General features: G+C 40.7%; 1 protein-coding gene across 5 annotated transcripts in view; it reads right to left on the bottom strand.

The window, feature by feature from the left end:
* ZNF385D (zinc finger protein 385D) overlaps positions 1-20,435 on the bottom strand; it is a 253,440-nt gene that overhangs the window by 68,520 nt on the left and 164,485 nt on the right. For all 5 annotated transcript variants that reach the window (XM_084858343.1, XM_084858341.1, XM_084858340.1 and 2 more), the window contains one exon: positions 11,668-11,830. In XM_084858343.1, coding sequence (XP_084714469.1) covers positions 11,668-11,830 — 163 coding nt within the window. The remainder of the gene's footprint in view (positions 1-11,667; positions 11,831-20,435) is intronic.

Below are 20,435 nucleotides of genomic sequence, written 5' to 3'. Positions count from 1 at the left end.
CCCACAACAACTGGGCCATAACTAATGTCCAGATCCCTGGGAAAAGAAGTATGTCTTCGCCTGGTGCCAAAAAGATGATGGTGTCAGCACCAGGCGAACCTCTGGGAGTGTGCACCATAAACACTGGGTTATCACAGAAAAGGCTTGTTCCCAAACTGCCACCCCTACAAGCTTCTCTCAGAGGGAGCGCACAGAGAGGGGCCTGTGAAGCCAACCTCAGAGAGTGGGTAGGTTCATGTGGGGAGAGGTTCTCCTTGAGGTATTGGGGTCCTGAGCCATGGAGCTCAGGACTTTATAGGTTATAACCAGAACACTGAATTTGGGTCAGAAACAAATAAGCAATCGGTGCAGGTGAGCCAAGACCAGACTTATACTTTCACGTTGCCTAGTCCTAGCAACAACTTGGCCATGAATTCTGCACCAGCTGCAGTTTCTGAACTGTCTTCAAAGGCAGCCCAACATATAATGCACTGTAGTAATCTAACCTAGAGGTTACCAGAGTTATCCACATCCAGATAGCGTTATAGCTGGACTACCAGCCAAAGCTGGTAGAGTGCACTCCACACCACGAAGGCCACCTGAGCATCCAGTGACAATGATGGATCCAGGAGTACCCCCAAGCTGCACACCTGCTGCTCCAGGAGGAGTGTGACACTATCCAGAGCTGGTTGCACTTCCCCTATCTGGACAGAGAAACACCCATCAACACCCTCAGGATTGAGCCACAGTTTATTGACTCACATCCAGTCCATTTATGAGGCCAGACACCCATTCAGCACAGCCACAGCCACATGTGACTGAGATGAAAAAGAAAAGTATAGTAGTGACAACGCACTCCAAAACTCCAGATGACCCCCAGTCAGTGGTTTCATGTAGATCAGAGGTGGGCAACTTGTGGCTCTCCAGATATTTTGGCCTACAACTCCCACCAGCCCGAGCCAACATAGCTAATCATGAGAGATCATGGGAGTTGTAGGCAAAAACAACTGGAGGACCACAAGTTGCCCACCCCGTAGCAGATGTTAAACAGCATGAGGGATGGAATCAACCCCTGTGGAAACCCACACAGTAGGTTCCGCAGAGCTGAGTAATATCCCCCCAAAACCACCCCCTCGACATGACTGTCCAGGTAGGAGCAGAATCCCGGCAAAACAGTGTCCCAAACTGAGACAGCTGCTCCAGAAGGATATCATGATCAATGGGCTCAAGCACTGCTGACAGGTTGAGTATCAAGAGGGACAAACTTTCCTGCCCCTCTCCTGACAGCCTCAGTACCAAACCCTGATTGAAATGGATCCAGAAAATCAGTCTCATCCAAGAGTGCCTGGATCTGGTCAGCAGCCACCTTGCCCAAGAAAGGGAGCCACACCCACTGAAACGTGTCCAATAAGACTGGACCAGACAGCGCTCTGGACCCCTCATGAGACTGATCAGTGGAGCCAAGGTCCTGACACATGCAAGTGAGTTTAACCTCAAAATGCAGGCCAAATAAATCAAAGTAGGCCATCCCTGATTATTTCTTTTGTGTGCCCTCTCAAAAGATTGAAAAGAAACAGTGCAAGAGGAGTCCCAGTAAGTACCTGGCATTTAAAGAGAGGCATATTTTAGTTAGGTAGGGATGGCAGAGAATTTCTCCATGAATCTCCAGGAGGCCGAATGCCAACGCATTCGGCCCCCCAAAATTGGTGGTGAAATTCTCCACTGGCCCCCCGCCCCCCCGGGATGGGACTTACCTCATGCAAATGTCCCTCTCGGCGGCGGGTCCCGGCAGTGGTTTGGTGGCGTTTCGTCAGGGGCGGCGGCGGCAGCCAGTCTTGTGACCGGCTGCCGCCACCGCCATTGCAAAATAAAAAAGGGAAGTAAAAAACACACACACACACACACGTGATAGGCTACGTAACGATTTACGTAGCCTATCACAGCTAGATTTCCAAAGTCAGCCGTGATAGGCTACGTAAATCGTCACGTAGCCTATCACGGGTGACTTTGGGGAAAAAAAAAAGCGCGTACGCAAATGGCGGCGCCCATGGGGCGCCACCATCTGCGTTCCTTAGTTTGGCACATCTAGTCTACGTAAAGATTTACGTAGACTACAGCGAAAATAAGGACAATGCAAATAGCGTTCCCTTATTTTCGCCGTAGTCTACGTAAATCTTTACGTAGACTAGACGTGCCAAACTAAGGAACGCAAATGGCGGTGCCCCATGGGCGCCGCCATTTGCGTACGCGCTTTTCTTTTTTTTCCCCAGTCACCCGTGATAGGCTACGTGACGATTTACGTAGCCTATCATGGCTGACTTTGGAAATCTAGCCGTGATAGGCTACGTAAATCGTTCGTAGCCTATCACAGGTTGTTGGTGTTTTTTTTTCACTTTTTCTTTCGCGGCTGGGGAGATGGGGCGCTTCTCCCCGGCCTGAATTTCGGCCGGGCGAGGCGGGGCGCCTCCCCCCCCCGGCCTGAACTTCGGGGGGAGAACTGAAGCGCCTCCCCCCCACCGCGAAGCAAGCTGCGGGACCAGGTAAGTCCCTTTCGTCCATCCCTATAGTTAGGGAGGCACGAAAAGGAGACCTCAGAGCTGTGGGCATCCACAGGATTTTTTTTTCCAAGGGAAAGAAGGGAAGCTGCATAATGGTATGTGATTGTCATTCCTTGTGAGTGTGCACATGCTTTGTTGCTTAGCATCAAATCCCACAACACTTAGAAGCCAACACAGAGGAAAAAACAGATACATAAACACAGTGCAGCAGTCTTAAGAATGTATTGGATAATTTCTTGCATCACTACATTGACGAGTTCCCCATGTTCCCCAAAGGGATGGACAGAACAGTGGTTTCACATTTTCCCTCATATCTCAGGTTTTACAAGGGCTAGGGACTTGCTTTTTTTTTTTTTAATGAAAACTGGAAATCTGGGATCTATGGCTTATGGGTGGGGCAACTGCCCTCTCTTACCCCACCCCCCTTTGGATGACCATGCTCATAACCTGCTCTTTCATCCACAGTCCCCTTTCCTCCACAGTCATCTGCTACTAACTGCCTTGTAGGAAAGATTCCAGAAGAGAGAGGGAGACACGCAAAGAAGGCACCAAGCACCTGTTCCTGTTCCAGCTGAATTGTTGCCTCCCCGTACACTGCTGCCTACCACCAGCTGCTCTGTGGGAAGGATCAATATGTTGATATTGTTTCATTGTGTTTTTTTTTCTAAAATGTATTTTGATGTTACTTGTTAGCCACTTTGGAAGGATATGTCTCCTAAATAAATAAATACATGCATAAAACCGAGGGCTGTATTTTGAGTGTAACATCCATAACAGCCACAAATGACTGCTGAATGTTAATAAGAGCACTGCCTTATATATTTTTTGAATATTTCCTTTTGATCTTCTAATTCCATTTCTCTCCACTGCTATGCTTTCCTCTATCGCTTCTTTTCAGTCTACTGCTTTGTGGCAACAGCTGTTGCAATAGCCTATATCACCTGAACTCCATTTAGGAAGCGAGCTTGCCAAATTGGTAGCGTGTGCCATTTCAGCCTGTTCACCATCTGCTCACCATCAGTGGCCAGTTATAGGTTTAGGAGAGAGGCTTTGAGTAGAAATATAGAAAACAGTGGTGTAAAAAAGCAAGACAAAGTATGTCTGTTGGCACTGGCAGTTTCTTTCTTCTGCTCAGATCTTCATTTATTTTAAACCACTATCCTTGTATTTTGCAGAACACCATGATTCTCCTGAATGTTTCCCAATCTTGTCTATTGTTTCAACTTCATCTATTACTGTATTTCATTCTTTCTCCCATCAGCACCCTCAGGCAAAACAACAGACATATCAACACTTCCTTGCCAGAAGATAATTTGTCAAGGCACAGTTGTTTGAGGAGAAATGTATTTTTCCAGATCATACTTACATGCTGTAGAGGCGTGTGTGTGTGTGTGTGTGTGTGTGTGTGTGTGTGTTTGTGTGTGTGTGTGTTTTATGTAATTTCTGGGCATTCCTCAGATATTATTTCTGGCTGCTCTCTAAAGATATATTTTACTCTTTTTAAAATATCTGTTGCATATATTGCAGTTTGATCCAGTTCTAAAAATGCACTATATACAACTTAGAAACTATACTGGAACTAGTAATCCTGGTTCAATAACTGTCAAGGGATATGGCTTTTCTACTGGACTGTGGCCAACATCCAAATTTATGACACACATACACAGTCAGATGAGCAGGCAAAAAATGCAAAGGAACTCAAGAAAGGCCTGATCCTATTTTCTATTGGTGCAAACTGGTATAATTAATTTAAAATAAGATACATGCACCAACCAATGGCAGCACATTATTTGGCCCTATAGTTCCAAGATTTGACTTGTGATCCATGTCCAGTTCTGGTATTAATGTTTGAACGCTGTCATTTGTCAGCCAGTCAAAAACTTCTCCTGACTGAAAGAATTTAGAGTTGGAATATCTTGCATCCAGAAATTAGCAATTCCTTGAAAATGATTTTTTTTTTTTTTAATGGCAGTAAGACTAATGGTAACATTTTGACCAAGACTTTGAGGAAGGTCAAGGTAGGCCTAGACCAGCCTTCCCAAATCTGGTGCTCTCCAGATGTTTTGGACTACAACTCCAAGCATTCCAAACCATTGGGTGTAATTTCACGCTTGGGTGATATTAGCCTGGTGGCAGAGCCCTTGATTTCAATAAAAACATTAAATCTTGCCTAAATGCTTAAATCTTTTTCATTTACTTTATATTAAGAAGTCACACTGCTTTTTCTTCAAGAAATGCACAAACCACTGAGAAGATAAAAAACAAAAAGTACAAATAAACAGATACAAATAAACAAATACAAATAAACAAATATGAAAACAGCAGTAAGAAATGCATGAAACAAGTCCTATAAAAGGCTTTATTCAAAGACCTAGCCTTTCACAACCTGATGCTCTCCAGATGTTTTTGATTTCAACTCCCATCAGCCCCAGCCGGCATGGCCAATGGTGTGGAATTCTGGGAGTTACAATCCAAAACAACTGGAGTGCACTAGGTTGGGGAAGGCTGATCTAGGCCTTCTTCAAAGGCTTCACCAAATTTTTAGAAACATCTTTAAGGGAGCAACCCTATCTTCACCAAAAGGCCAGCTGGAGAGCCATAGACAGTAGCATAAGTGGTGCTCCAACAATGGAGAGGAAGGTCCATTGATGGGATGTCACCTGCACTGCCAGAGGTCCCCTGGAATGCTACAGATAGTTCTGCCAGTGCGGATGTCCCACTGGTGGTATTCCAGGGACAGTGGAGGGCAAAATGGGGCATTCCGGGGACAGCAGTGGAACTACAGGTTCCAAAGCCCCCTTGAACCCCAGCAAGCCCACAAAATTGGTCGGAAATTATGCCACCTCACACCCTGGCCACAGCAAACCAGCCCATCTATGGATATGGTAGTTGCTTCACTTTGGAATCACATACCCCCTAAAAGGGGTAGGATTGCTTTGCCCAGCAATAAAGAGATGTAGTTTTGTTCTTTCCAGGAAGCAAGTTTCAGAATTGTGGTGCCACAAAAAAGAAATTCATAGGACTTAGAAGTGATTAGCCTTTGCAGCTCGGTGAGCTGCAATTGTAGTTTAATTGCACACAGTGCTTTAAATCAGTTCCCTCAAAGAACTAAGGAAAAAAGGGGGCAGCATCCAAAACTAAAGGAAGCAAAAGAAGAGGCAAAGCCTCAAAAATGTACTGTGAAAAATGGATATTTATCCATAATAGTTCTTGTAAACAATTAAATGTCCAGTGGTTTTTAATTGATGACAACTTTAGGAACATAGGAATATGGAAAGCTGCCTTACACTGAGAGAGACCATTAGTTTTTCTAGCTCAGTCTTGTCGACACTGACTTCGTAGAGGCACCAGGCTTTCCTTTTTGAGTCCCTTGTTGAAATGGTTTTTGTTCTACCACAGCGTGTAAGCATTCCATTCATTCCAAACACAGCAGGTGTTACTTCTGAGTAAATATGCATAGGATTGGGATGGTAGTATTATTTAAAATGCTATAGTTTAAAGCACTTTTAAAAGTGCCACGTGAATGCACTCTGGGAGATGTTAACTTCCTAGTTCAACTGGCATTCTGTTCTTGTTCCAGACTGCCTCCGACTTGCTTACAGCTTCCTGCTGGAATCATTCTCTGCCAAAAGGCTAATGGGATAAGCAAGATAACAAATGGCTCTTTCACTTCCTGCTTCAGGTGGTTGCACATTGGGTGGTCTTTCCCACAATTTTCATGACTAGGCAGGCACTGAAGGTTTTCTGATGACATTTTGTTTGTCTGTGGAGCCAGCCAACAGAAATCTTGACCAATGTGCTGTTGCTGACATATTATCTACCATTTAACCACTGTTTGTACATGATATAGTAGTGGTGATGGCAATATGACCTTCTCTCAGCTTGCTTCAGATCACACATCAATCTTCGGAACACAATGACATAAAGCTTTTTCTTTTCTTTTTTTTAAGATCCTCCCAAAGACACAGTGAAAATATGTACATGTTTTCCAGTGAAAATGCGTAGAGCTTAGTAGGCTCTATGCATTACTATTCCACAATCACATACATGCTTTTGATCACTGATAACAGTAACGCTTGTTTTTCTTGGCCACTTTCACAAAATTCTATTACATCCATATTGTGTGAAGCCTTTTAGAAGCAATGCAAACATGATTTCTTTTAGCAGCTCAGTATAGTGTGTAGAGCAGAGGCACCCTGGTGCCCTCCAGATGTTTTGGAAGACAACTCCTATAATCCCTTATCATTGGCCATGTTGGCTGGAGCTTATGGGAGTTGTTGTCCAAAACGTCTGGAGAGCACCAGGTTGTCTACCCCTGATGTAGAGGATGAAGGACAGCTGAAAGGGAAATTATTCAATATAAGGAGATGTTGTCTAGTTAATCAGATGAATAGTCTTCCAAGCTCATTGCTGTCACTGGCTTTCCAGGGTTTCAAGCTGAAAATTCATTCCTCAGTACTGATACCTGCAAGTCTTTAACTGGAGATGCCTGGGACTAAAGCAGAACTCAAGACCTGATTCACAGAACATATTTGTTGTCCCACTGAGTTATGGTCTCTCTTGCACGCCTCCTAAGGTTGCATGGGGGGAAATAATTATTTCTTAAGGAAAATTACCACCACCATCCACCCAGTCAAGAGTTATTTTTATCAGTAAATAATAATGAAAAGCTGGAATATTTGTGCATTTCATACAGTCTTTTACATCATTTTAGAATGTTTAAGGTGCAATTTTATAGGATTTAAAATCAAACTAGAAGGCTTGAAAAGGGCTCATTGTTCCAAATGACATGAAAATCCTGCAAAACTCTATTAATCCTAAGGTTTTGCAAAATCACCATCATTTTACACTGCTATGCTTAAAAAAAAAAGAAAAAAAGAAGCATTTTCCCCAATCTTCACATTGCTAATATTGGCACCTCTCCCAGGGGTAACACTACTATTCATCATTTGTGAAGGCTAACTTATTTAATGTATAAAAATTAGCACTGTTCATTGCCTAGCAGCAAGACTTTAAAAGATCTAAAGCAGATAAGTGGCAAGACAACCCAGACTCTTGTTTTATAAAAGTGCTGAAATCATCAATCCTTTTCAAGATACAATTGACAGCTTTACACCATTCTATATAATAATTCTTAGCAGAGGAATAACATTCAGTCTCTGATATCTTTATTATGCTTCCTCTTCATGTTAGCCACCAGATCGAAATATACCCTGATGCTATGAACCTCTCTTTGTTGTGGGCTGTTGTACAGATTTTGCAAGATGGAACACATATACAGATACTCTTTTAAAAGCTCATTAGAAGGAACTCCTAGTGATCTCAACAACTATGGGTATGGCAGGGCAGTGCACATCACTGGATCCACATACCTGGATCCAGTGATGTGGATTTTCTGGAAAATTTCCCAATGCAAATTAGGTTCATTTGCATAGGGTCACTTGCATATGAACACTTTCAGTTTGTATTGTAACATTTCCAAGGCAAAGTAGGTTAATTTACATAGGATCACTTGCATATGAACATTTTTTTATTTCCAATGGAAAATGTTCTGATGTCTTAGGGAAGGGGTGGGCAACCCCAAATGTTTTGGACTACAACTCCCATCATCCACCACCATTGGCTATGCTAGTTAGAACTGATGGGAGCCATAGGACAACATTTCTGGAGGGCCACAAGTTGCCCACCCCTCCCCTACAGAGAGCTAATTTAGCATGTTTATTTTATTTGTATTTAGTAATGCTAAAGAAATGCACCATGTTAATATTTTGTCCCACTACACAAGTATTTGACCTGAAATATTTGAGGGATAAAAAATAAAGTACACTTAATGTGATTTAAATGTTATATTATGTAGACATTTTTACTGGAATACTTGTAAGCATCTACTTTCCTTACATTGTTTAAATTTAAGAAACAAAGGTACTGAATATTGTGGACACACTAATTAATTTTAGCAACCCAAAGAATTGTGCATTATATGCTGACAACCACTCATCTATTTCAACAGAGTTCAGGTCTTTTCCACTAAGGTTGTTGGGGCACCTTCAGTTTCGCTGTCACTATTTATTAGTTCCATTTCATTGTGAGACATATATTTATTTCAATGATATATGTATCCTACGGGTAATTACCTGAAAAACATTAATTACAACTTTGAAGCTGCTAAGGTTACCTAATATTGTATGTGTAATTGGCATACATTCATTTTTACTCATGAACTTATAAAACAGAAAATCTTCCATGGAAAAATAAAGCACCAGAGAATTTTCTGGACAATTGTCCATTGCGGAAAATTTTCCACCCCACATCACTGCTTTATGTTTTCTGATCATCTGAAAGCTCTCTATCTGCCCGGCCAGAAGCCCTGCATGTTTCAATATGGATGTATGCAAATTTGGTTTCGGTTTGTTTTGGACTTGAATTTGATCTGTTTGCATCTCCAAATGCAAACACAAATGCAAACTCTTTTTTCAGGAAAAGCTCACATTTTCCCAAACTTATGTCCCCAGTCAAAAAAATGTGCACTTTAAAATGCACATTTTTTCAAAGAAAGAAAAGAAAAAAATACACATTTTCATGCTTTAGCTTATGGGGAAAAGTGTACATTTGGCTGCACACTTTTTAAAAATGCACAACTTTCCTATGTGCAATGCAAATTTTCCCCATTCAAACAGAATGAAAAACAGAGCGCAATTGAACACGGAAAGCAAGGTGTTTGGGGAATTTCAGTGATCATGAAAATCAATTCTTCACCCATCCCTTCCTTTCAACATTCTGTGATGCTAACACTCCTACAAAAGAACTGAGCAAATGCTGATGCACTGATGATCATGAGTAAATTTGAATGGTAGGGCTGACACAGATGTTCATGTCTTATTATATCTTTATTTCTTTTTTCCTCCAAGGAGCTCAGGATAGTGTACATGACTATTCCCCACACCCACGCAGTACCTTCAGAACAAATATATGAGGTAGGTTAGGTTGAGGGCCTAACAGGTTCTGACCTTGTCTAACTGGTTCTGGGATCCCTAAACCTTCTATGCTGTAAGGAAGGGGTCTAGCTACATTTGCTACAGCCACGCACCCCATTTCTACACCTTTATAAAAACTGAGCATCTGAGAGAAAAGTTCCCAAACCTTTGAAGAGTTTTCAAAAACTTAACTGCGGACTGAATATTGACCAGGGCCAGCTATAGTGAGCATGTCATTCTCATGTTACAAAACCCTGGTTACTGGTTGATTTTCCCTGGTTACTGGTTGATTTTCCAGGCACAATTCAAAGTGTGGTTAGGACCTGGTCCTGATGATTCAAGCAAGCAAGACAGGTCACATGTACAGACTGAAGTAGGGAGCACTAAATATGTTTGCATGGTTCAAGCAGCTCTTTGAAGAGGAGCAAATATTCCAGATAAGATTTTAAATTATGTAGAACACAAACCCTTTGATGACTCCATAACTGTCCGCCATGGTTGTTCTGTATTGGCCGAGTTAGTGTTTCCTTGTGGTTCTCTTGCATTTTCCCTTGCTTCTGTTCTCAACCCTATGCATACATGGTATTATTTTCTTTCTTCATTTTACATTCTTGACACAAGTGCCACACATTTGTGGTGCATGCAGTTACAATCATTCAACATTTCTGTACAACTTGCCCTTTTAGAAATTTAGAAATATTTTGAAACAATATCACCCGGCTGACAGCAAAATCTGGGTTCAAAACCAGTCACTGCTACAGATTCATTGAGTAAATCACTCTCTCTCTCAGCCTCCAAATAAAGTTACTGTAAGGATGACAACTGCAAACCACTAGACATCAGCATTATAAGCAGTGATCAAATGAGTAAGAAAGGATGACTTGTGGTCAATGCTTTTCTTGTTAGAGATGGCAGACAAGCAAAAACTCTCTCTGGGTGCTTGGGAAAAGAAAGCCACACCAACAAAGCCTAGGGACAGTCAGATCATATCAGATTTGTGTATTTGTATATAGTCATCAGACCATCACAAACATTTAACAAAAGATACTAGGTATCAATACAATACAGATCTGATCTGATCTGATCTAGGAGCAGTCAAATTTGGCAAGGAACAATTCATTGCAAATTCTGCATTCCCTTTAACTGGGCAGGAGTTAAAAGAGCAGATGGTCATATACAAAAGCAGAGCAAGTCCTCCTAACCAATGGCATGCACGTTTGAGGTGCGCTAAACTTCAGTGTAGAAAACCCCGTTGTAATCAGATGACCTGTCACCAGCAGTAGCCATATCAAAACCAAATTACTAATCTTTCATCACTCTTTTCAGCAAGTCTTTTATGTATGCACCTCATGACTTTGCATACTACAGACACATTGCAGAAAGTGACAAGATCAATTCTTTCATGTAAGGTGCTGCAACTGTCTGCCTTTGAAGTTTCCTGGACAGTAGCTCAGATTTTAAATACCAGGTTACGCAAATCCCATCACCTTCACCAGCTGCATGCAATGCCTTTGATTATCAGGGGAGAGGGGAGCACACAATCTGTTCTCAATCTATAATTTAAAAAGATATTGTTCAGTGAAAGGTAACTAGAATAATAGATATCAGTCACACTTACCTGTTTATGAGAAGTGAGGGTTATGTGGCTGTTACCCAGTTTGAAATCATGCCACACCCATTTGAAATAATAATAATAATAATGCAGTGCTTAAAATTTGTAACAATAAAGCTTTGACAAACAATGCTTTTATCAGAGGCTTCCAGTCTCAATTAGTGCTATTTTGCTCGGGGGGTTTTAAAGCTAGAAATGTGTCATAGGCAACTGCAGAGAGACAAGTGCTGCATATAGACCACAAGGTTCTGAGCAGTTTCTATTTAATTGTTTGCTTGCCATAGATATTACTCATCTTAAATGTATGCATTCATGCCTGAAATGATGACAAGCCTCTTTGTGCACAAGAGAAATCAGTTACACGGCTCGTCATTATTACCTTACTCTGCTAAGTGTACTGCGAAGAAGAAAGAAATCAATATTACATACAATGATGGTTCAAGCATGAATCAATGTGGCAAGCACATAGCCAAACGGACATGGCGGTAAACAAGAAAAATAAAATAAAAAAAGAAATAAACCACAACAGAGATTATCGCTTAACCTGTTTTGTCAGAGCTGGTATTGATGGTATTGGTAGTGATGGAAGTGACGGTAGTCTTTGCGCTGTCCTTGGTAGTTACAGATTTCTGCTTATTTTTCATGGCTTCCAGTGCTTTGAGCTTCTTGGCATGTTTAGTGCCTTTGTAGTGGGCCGCAGCCTGGCTCTACAAAGGAGAACAAAATGAACCATGCAATCAGGCTCATTTCTAAACTGGCATTCTCTGTATTAGTACAAATACAGACCACCTTTCAATAACGGGTACCACTTGCTATACCAAGGCAATGACCAAACTGCAGAGTTCTTCTTAGAATTATATTTTGGAAACAGTGAAATATGATATTCGAACACCACCAGTATTAGAAATATTATGTAGGCTGACTTTGCTTTCTCACTTCACAAAATAAAATACATTCCCTTTTGTAATTTTGGCAGTTAAGAGATTTTTCCTTTATAGGGGAAGAAGCAAGGATACATTTTTTTTCTTTGAAGTTAGTTCTTACTTAAATATAGATTAAGAGGGAATTTAATTTTAACTGCACGCATGAAAATGTTTCAAGTCGACACCAAGTAACAAGAAGGAAATTATGCCTGTCTTTTCTGTAAAAGTCAGTCTACTAAAGGCCATTTTGCAGAATTCAAAGTTGGGGCCATCATTTTGAAGTGCAGTGCTGAAACTTGGAACAATTGCAGGTGCTGAAGCCTTTTGGTGGAGTTAGAGTAAGACTGGGATTAATTTGCAGGGCCTACATGCATGCCAGCACTAGAACAAAGTGGATATACTGACCATTTAGAATAGCGATTGTCAAGGAATAAGCTTATGGCATGTGAGCTTTCTTTCCTGTTGATGGGTTAATGCTTGATTATTGTTTAAAAACAAAAGCTATATCCATGAACATGGACATCTCATAAACTGTTCTCACCATGTGCATCCACTTCATTCCAGTACTGACATACAATACAAATGCGAATTAGTTATCGTTTTGATCCAACTCTGACAACACTTGCAATCTCATTAGGCTGGAGTTAGAGTGGAGTTCTGCTCAGGGGATGTTCCTGCCAGTGGAAGGGGGGAGCTGGCTTCTTCTGATTCTTCTTCCCCCTGCAGCTTTTTGTGCCCTCTGAAAATCTGCCCCCTTCTGCCTGTGGGATCCCTCCACTGGATTCTTTCTATGTGGACTGAAGGAGCCCTTCCATTTACAGAACACAAAGCCTGCATCCAACCATCCATTTACAACATGGCCTTAAAACTACTAGTGCCACTTCCTTTCATAGACAATCTGTTTGTGGAAAACACCTCTGTTAAATGGACTTATGTGTGTGGTATCTCAATACATTAAAAATAAATAAAACAAATCCCTGATATTCTGTCACAGTCTAGCATGACAAAACAAAAACTCAAAACTAGACTCCAGGATGGGACTCTGTAGATAGGACTTGCCTCAATTTTGAATGGGTGGATTAACTGGTAGGTTTTGCCTCCCATTCCACTGGTGCCCCTGAGTGCACCCCTTTACTTTCCCCATATAAGTAAGCATATGGCAGCCACTTATGCCTATGGGAGAAAAAGCAGGGCATAGCACTGTTGTGGTGGGAGCAAACCTTGCCCCCCCGACAGAGTTCCCACAGATGTGTGTTTGAATGCAGCATGTTTCTGTGTATACAACATGCAGAGATACAGCTCCTTGAAATATACTTTCAAGACAGGAGCCCTCCTTTCACACCCACCCAGCTTAACATTGACAGGCATTTTGCTGATTCATTATCTAACTCAAGCGGCACTCTTGCCAGTCTCTCTCCTGTGTTTGGGAAGCAAACGTGTGCCTTCTCACTCTGCTCATCCAATGCACCTCTCTCACCTCTGAGGCCACTAGGCATCCATACATGAATGTAATGTTTCATTAGGGTGTCCAATGCGTAAAGTCCCAGATCACATGGTCAATTTCAAGGTTTTCTCTTGAATCAGGCTGTTCAGATCTACCCATATTGGTCTGCAGATATGTCCTTGGCACAGTGGCCTTGGAGGTGGAACAGACACACCAAATGCACATGGAGAGAGAGTGAAAGGCATGGGGAAGAGTATTGTCTCCACTGGACCCATGTTTTCTTAAGAGTGATCAACCAGCTCTGATATACACAGTATGCTCCATGGGTGTATGGGTGACCTATTATTCTTCAATGAGCGGAGATATCATTTTGCGGGTAATAGGCAGTTTCCACTACATTTTCAAAGCATTCTTTAGATTAAAGAGATGAGCCCTGTGATATGGAGCACTATGCATTAGTGTTCATGTGGATTTGGGATCATGCCAATATCACTGAGCCTTTTCCTGCCACATAGTTTTTCTTTTTACTAACAACTGAAACACAGGTTGCTCTACAGAAATTGTTCTACAAGTTCCAAACTGAAAAGTATGTTGCACATTTTTAAGTACAAAAGAAACCAAACTTTTTACATAGTGACTAACTTTGCTTAAGAGAAAAAAAGGGTCACTCTGCTCATTTAAAAATGATTCCAAAACTTGTGCAGCTTGACAATAGAGAATTATTCAGCTGTGTTCATAGCCAAATGTATAAATTTCTCATTCTCTAAAACAATTTAGATATTGTGGTAGGTACCCTTATTGAAAGAACACTGGACAATGAAGATAGTGATTAGAAACAACTTGAACAAAAATAGCACAATCATGCATCTTTACAATTTACAAACAAGACATAACATTCTTGACACATAACATTAGGAGACATACTATAAGCCAAATGTGAACAGCTAAGAGGTGTTAATTACTATTAAACTGAAAAACCAATGTTAGGTTAAGATGGCATAAATAAAATAGCAGCATATCATACACATTTATGTCATCAGCGCCATGTGTCAGTTCATGTGGTCCAACAACATTTTTTAAAAGTTGTTCTTTAATTGGTATAAGGTTTTGATACTGTGTATTGACTCAGAACCTTATTTCATTCCAATATAATTTTCATAATTCTCTTGCCCATGTTCATTTCAATGTTATTTTATTACTTCAGGTTCTTCACAAATATCCTCTTTCCATATCATAGAATCATAGGGTTGGAAGTGGTCTACAAGGCCATTGAGTTCAACCCCCTGCTCAGTGCGGGAAGCCTGATTCCCAGACAGTCTCCCATCCAAGTACTACGCAGGGCTGACCCTGCTTAGCTTCTGAGATCAGATGAGATCAGGCACATCCAGCCAGTTATGAAATTCTTATCCTTATGGTGACATCCCCTATCTTCACTGAGAAGTACACACAAATAAGAATATGCAGTGTGTAAGATAAATCACAGTGCCCTGAATCAGAATTTATAATCTTCCAGTCATCTGAAATGTAAAATCAAACTGAACAGATACAATGGCAAATTGCAAACTTCCCATGGAGTACTGGTATGTTTTCTACTCACAGAATTATATAAATGTGTTGTTTTAACAATTGAGAATATAAATCTTCATTTTCCAGAGGGATATGAAGGTGTTTGAAGTTGTTTCAAGGTAACTAGTGTTGGCAGTTTAGTGGTACTTCTATGTTGGAAAGATAAATTGCTCACCAACAATTTAACCAGTTCTAAATTAGACTACACTAGTGATCCCTTCCTGAACTTTTAGAACTGAAAATCTGTCATTGTCTTTTCCAGTAAAGTAAATTGTACAGAGTAGAAGATGGGTGGAAAGATATTCCCAGCCTTTTTCTTTTTTCTTTTGCATATATGCAATATGCCGTACTAGTACTTGGCTAAATAATTTCTTTACAGAGTTAAGGAAAACTACAAAAGAAAGTAAGTTTCACCATATAATAGCATCTCCTTGAAGCATAAGGACTAAAATTAGACAGAATGAAAAATGCAATTATGCCAGAATGTCATGCAGAAAAGGAAAAATGGAGCTGCGGCCTGAACTGAAGTGGAAACCATGATGCCAAACTGTGAAAGCTGAATGAGTGATTGCACTATTTTATCCAGGGTAGGAAGGAAACACACATACTGGGACATTCCTTAAGATAACAGTGGCAAAAAATGAAAAGTACATAGGAAAGAAGACTTTAAAAATCATTTATAGTATTCTTCTAGAAAGACTTGTGTTATGTAAGAAGCTTGAAAGTGATTACATTTATTTGGCAATCTTTAAGGGAACCTTTTATCACTGTGAGTCGGGAATATATTGCTTAATTTTTCCCTGCTCAAAAAATAAATCCATCAAATCTACTATCTCTTTACAGAAGACTTGGTGGCTTCTTATCACAAATATTGTTGGGCCTCTGTCTCATCACCAGACAAACAACAGCATAGGTAATTACACTGTAGATCACTCTGTCTTTCATGTTTGTAATTTTCTGTCTTCCATGTCCATAATTTTTAGATTTCATAGAAACCATTTATGACTGTATTGGTGCAACACAGAAGTGCTCACCTAGTGGAAAGCTGCAAAGTTCAGGATTTTACCTAGTTACTTAGCACTGTTAAAAATACATTTTCCACTCTACAAAATATAAAATAAAAACATATTACTTTGCTTCCCTGAAATGATATGACACACTTGAAAGAGATGAACAAAATAGATATCTTGTTTCTTCCCTCCATTTCTGGTCATTCTTCTAACAGGATGGATCATCAGACAGCATTCCCCATACATACACCTGGTGTAGCGATCCTGTAGGGATTAGTTTCTAATGTTACCTTATACCATACAAATGACCCTGTACCCCAGCAAAACATAATCATACAGTTGGAACCAGCTTTAATCATACTTAGAGCAGGCCCATTGAAATTAGTGGGACCTATGTTAGTCATGACTTAAGTTCCATTGATTTCAACTGGTCTACTCTAAGTATGATACGGGCTGAATCCAACCCATAAACACACAAACCCCAAAAGTTCTGTGTGGTTTTTTTGCTTGAGTCCCCTGAAACTTTTGGCTCTACAGTTACCTGCTCTGCTTCTAATGCACGGAGGTTTCACCTGATCTATGTAGAAAGAGTGGTAGATATGGCTTTTTGGTAGGGTTATGGTGCCCTGAACTCTTCGGAGGAAGGTTCCAGATGTCTGAACATGTTGAGATAACCTGCGATTTCTTCAAACTCTGTGATTAATGAATAAATCCTGAACCATTTGGTTAGAGCAGTTAATATTTCATGGGGAAATGCTTGCATATTACACATTGCATTAACATATATGGATGTTACATTAACATATTATGGATAGATAATATATTGTTTATTTTTATGTACTGAAGTATGTATATAATTATGCCCATAGCATGCCTGAGCAGGAGAGTAAGAAATCACCTGGAGACAACAGCCTGGGTAAAAATTGGCCACAACTTTATTGGTTAGTGCTTACACAATAGTTTGGTGAAGCATGGCCAAGTTCTCAGTTCTCAGACAACCTATTTGCAGGGATGGTTATGTGCCCTACTTTGCAGTGGACAGTCCTTTATTTGAAGGGGTGTCCAGTCCAAGTCTGGTTTAAAGATAAAGAATTGTCAGAAGGAAGAGCTGTGCCTTGAAGTTGCCTAACAGTTAGCATCTAGACAGTAGACTCAGTAGGCACACAGATCATCTGGTCATAGTCTTCCCTGCTAAGGTGATACATTTTGTATTTCTATTTAAATTATAGTATTTATTTCTAAATTTGCATATGTAGATGCATTTTTGGTGATGCATTTTATCTTTTGGGGCAGTGTGTGAGTGACCACCCTATCTGACCTCTGTCCAAGGAAACCCACCCAGCCTGATTGCTGGAGAGAATATTGAAGGGTGGAAAGTAGGCTTAGGCCAACCACAGCAGAAGATGCTACTGTGACCACTCTATCAAGCTGGGGCTCCCTGTGAAGGGCTGGTTCCTGAGTATACCACCAAGCCCCATTAAGACCCTCTTAATAGGAAATGGGGAGTCCATCTACACTTACCATGTACTATACATCCTGCCCAATGTCCCAGCTCTATAGAAGCCTGGAACTGGCCAGCACTTGGGATGTGCCTCTAATATAAGGCATAGAACAGACCAAAGGAAAGGAGCTCTCCCTCAGATCCAAAGCTCCACCCACTAAATGTGGGGAAGGCCATCACAGCCAATCTGGCCAGGTAGGCAGCCTCCCTGCTATGCTGTGGCTTCTGATGGCTGGAGTTGACATCATCAGGTCATGGCAGACATGTTAGCAATAGCTTTCCTATAGCCCTTACCGCCCTCATGCCAGTCATAATGGTGGCTCCCACTGAACTGGGGCTAAGGCTTCGACAAGGACAAGCAAGTGAATTATGCTTGCTTGTCACACATAGTATTGCTCAATAATAAGAAGTAAACTGCATTCTCTCTAAGCAATAAAAATACATTAAATCAACACCTCAAGGAGGAGAAAAACAAGGACCAATTTTCACGTTACTTTTAGAAGAAAATGGCACACTATTTGTTCATAACATTAGTACATGAGATGTGTGCATAATTAATACTATTTCAAGAGCCACCTATCTTAAGTAGAAGAGATGCAACTAACTGCAAAGGTGCATAAGTAGTTGTTGCCATATCAGTCCAAGGACTAAAGATACAAAAAATGGTAAGACGAATGTATATTGGACCAATTTATGTTGGAATGACTATTGGTCTTCTGAGATAAGGAGACATTTTTAATAACAGACAAAACAAAGGAAAAATAATGTTACACACTGAAATCTAGATTTTCCTAACTTCAGCCTTCCTTTTTGTGTCTAAATAGAAGCAGCAAAGCAACAACAAAAAGTCGTCCCACACACATTTTTGATATGCAGTTATTTGCATTGCAGAATCAGTGTTTTGCCATTTTACAGTCATTAGCACAGACTGTTATGCAGAGATTCTACATATCATTGTGTGTCTCTTTGTCAATTATGAAGGTTCAAAAATGTACTTGCCCTTTGGTATATCCAGCCTCCAGACTTTTAAATTCACAGTAATTACATTTGGTTTGATGTTGTGCTTTTAATACTAGAAAAATATATATTTGAAATTTTAAAGGCTCCGCTATTCTCAAAATTAAATGTATAAACTTAATATAGCAGTCTCTCTAATCTAGCCCATAGTGGATTACTATACTTTATGTATATCCTCCCACTCATATTTTTGTTAAAGCTTCAAGCATCCACCCCTAAAAATCAAACTGATCTGGGGGTGGATCACAGGGCCAGGTTTTCTTTTTCACATAGCAACTGCAATTATCATTTGCTTAGCTGATTTGTTCAACATTCCATAATGCTAGGTTTCCCTGATAGCTTGTTCAACAAGTAAAACTGTACCTGTTTCGGTAGAAGAATAGTTCTCCCATGGTGAGTTTATTAAAAACTGCATAAATTGCCACCCACCCTGAATTGCCAATCAAATGAAAAACTCCATGATTTCACTGGCAAGGAAGAAGCATGGGGTTAAATTCAACATCACAAAAGCAGACGTCCACTAGAGCAATAGTGCTTTCCCCCTCTCTCTTCCCCCTGAATCCCTTCCATGTGCCCAAAAATCTGCTCTGGAGGCTTTCTAGACCTTCTGAAGCAGATTTTGAGGGAGGGGTGAGGAGGGAGGGAAATCGCCCCCCTCCTGATTCTGCTGGCAGAACTGCTTCCATCAGTGGAATGACAGCATTGGATGAAACTCATGATTTCAACATTTGCAATTGATACAGTCATCCAAAGTTTAGGTTATAAACTTTTTTCAATAGTATCTTTATTTCTCTTATTTAACTATAACTCTAATTTCTGAATTGTACATTACAAATGTACACTGATGCTGTCAAGGATGCCTGTCAAGGCATGCTTGCATGCCATATGCCAGCAAATTTGGAAAACACAAGAATGGCTAACAGATTGGAAAAAAAATCAACTTATATCCCCATACCAAAAAAGGGAAGCACCAAAGAATGTTCAAACTATTGAACAGTGGCACTTATTTCACATGCCAGTAAGGTAATGCTCAAAATCTTGCAAGGTAGACTCCAGCAATTCATGGAACGAGAATTGCCAGATGAACAAGCTGGGTTTAGAAAAGGCAGAGGAACTAGAGAACAAATTGCCAATATCCGCTGGATAATGGAGAAAGCCAGGGAGTTTCAGAAAAAACATCTATTTCTGTTTTATTGATCATTCTAAAGCCTTTGAGTGTGTGGATCATAACAAACTGTGGCAAGTTCTTGGTGGTATGGGGCTACCAAGTCATCTTGTCTGCCTCCTGAGGGATCTCTATAACGACCAAGTAGCAACGGTAAGAACAGACCACGGAACAACGGACTGGTTTCAGATTGGGAAAGGAGTACGGCAGGGCTGTACACTCTCACCCTACCTATTCAACCTGTATGCAGAACACATCATGCGATGTGCTGGGCTTGATGAAGCCAAGGCTGGAGTTAAAATCGCTGGAAGAAACATTAACAATCTCCGATATGCAGATGATATCACTTTGATGGCTGAAAGCGAGGAGGAGCTGAGGAACCTCATGACGAAGGTGAAAGAAGAAAGTGAAAAAGCTGGGTTGCAGTTAAACCTCAAAAAAACCAAGATTATGGCAACCAGCTTGATTGATAACTGGCAAATAGAGGGAGAAAACGTGGAGGCAGTGACAGACTTTGTCTTTCTAGGCACAAAGATTACTGCAGACGCTGACTGCAGCCAGGAAATCAGAAGACGTTTACTTCTTGGGAGGACAGCAATGACAAATCTTGATAAAATAGTGAAGAGCAGAGACATCACACTGACAACAAAGGTCCGCATAGTTAAAGCAATGGTATTCCCTGTAGT

The sequence above is a fragment of the Heloderma suspectum genome, chromosome 5 (genome assembly GCF_057233095.1).
Source record: "Heloderma suspectum isolate Gila_16-S chromosome 5, 16-S_ref, whole genome shotgun sequence".
Taxonomy (NCBI): domain Eukaryota; kingdom Metazoa; phylum Chordata; class Lepidosauria; order Squamata; family Helodermatidae; genus Heloderma; species Heloderma suspectum.
The sequence above is the reverse complement of the archived record's forward strand: the minus strand, read 5'-3'. Positions and strand labels throughout refer to the sequence as shown.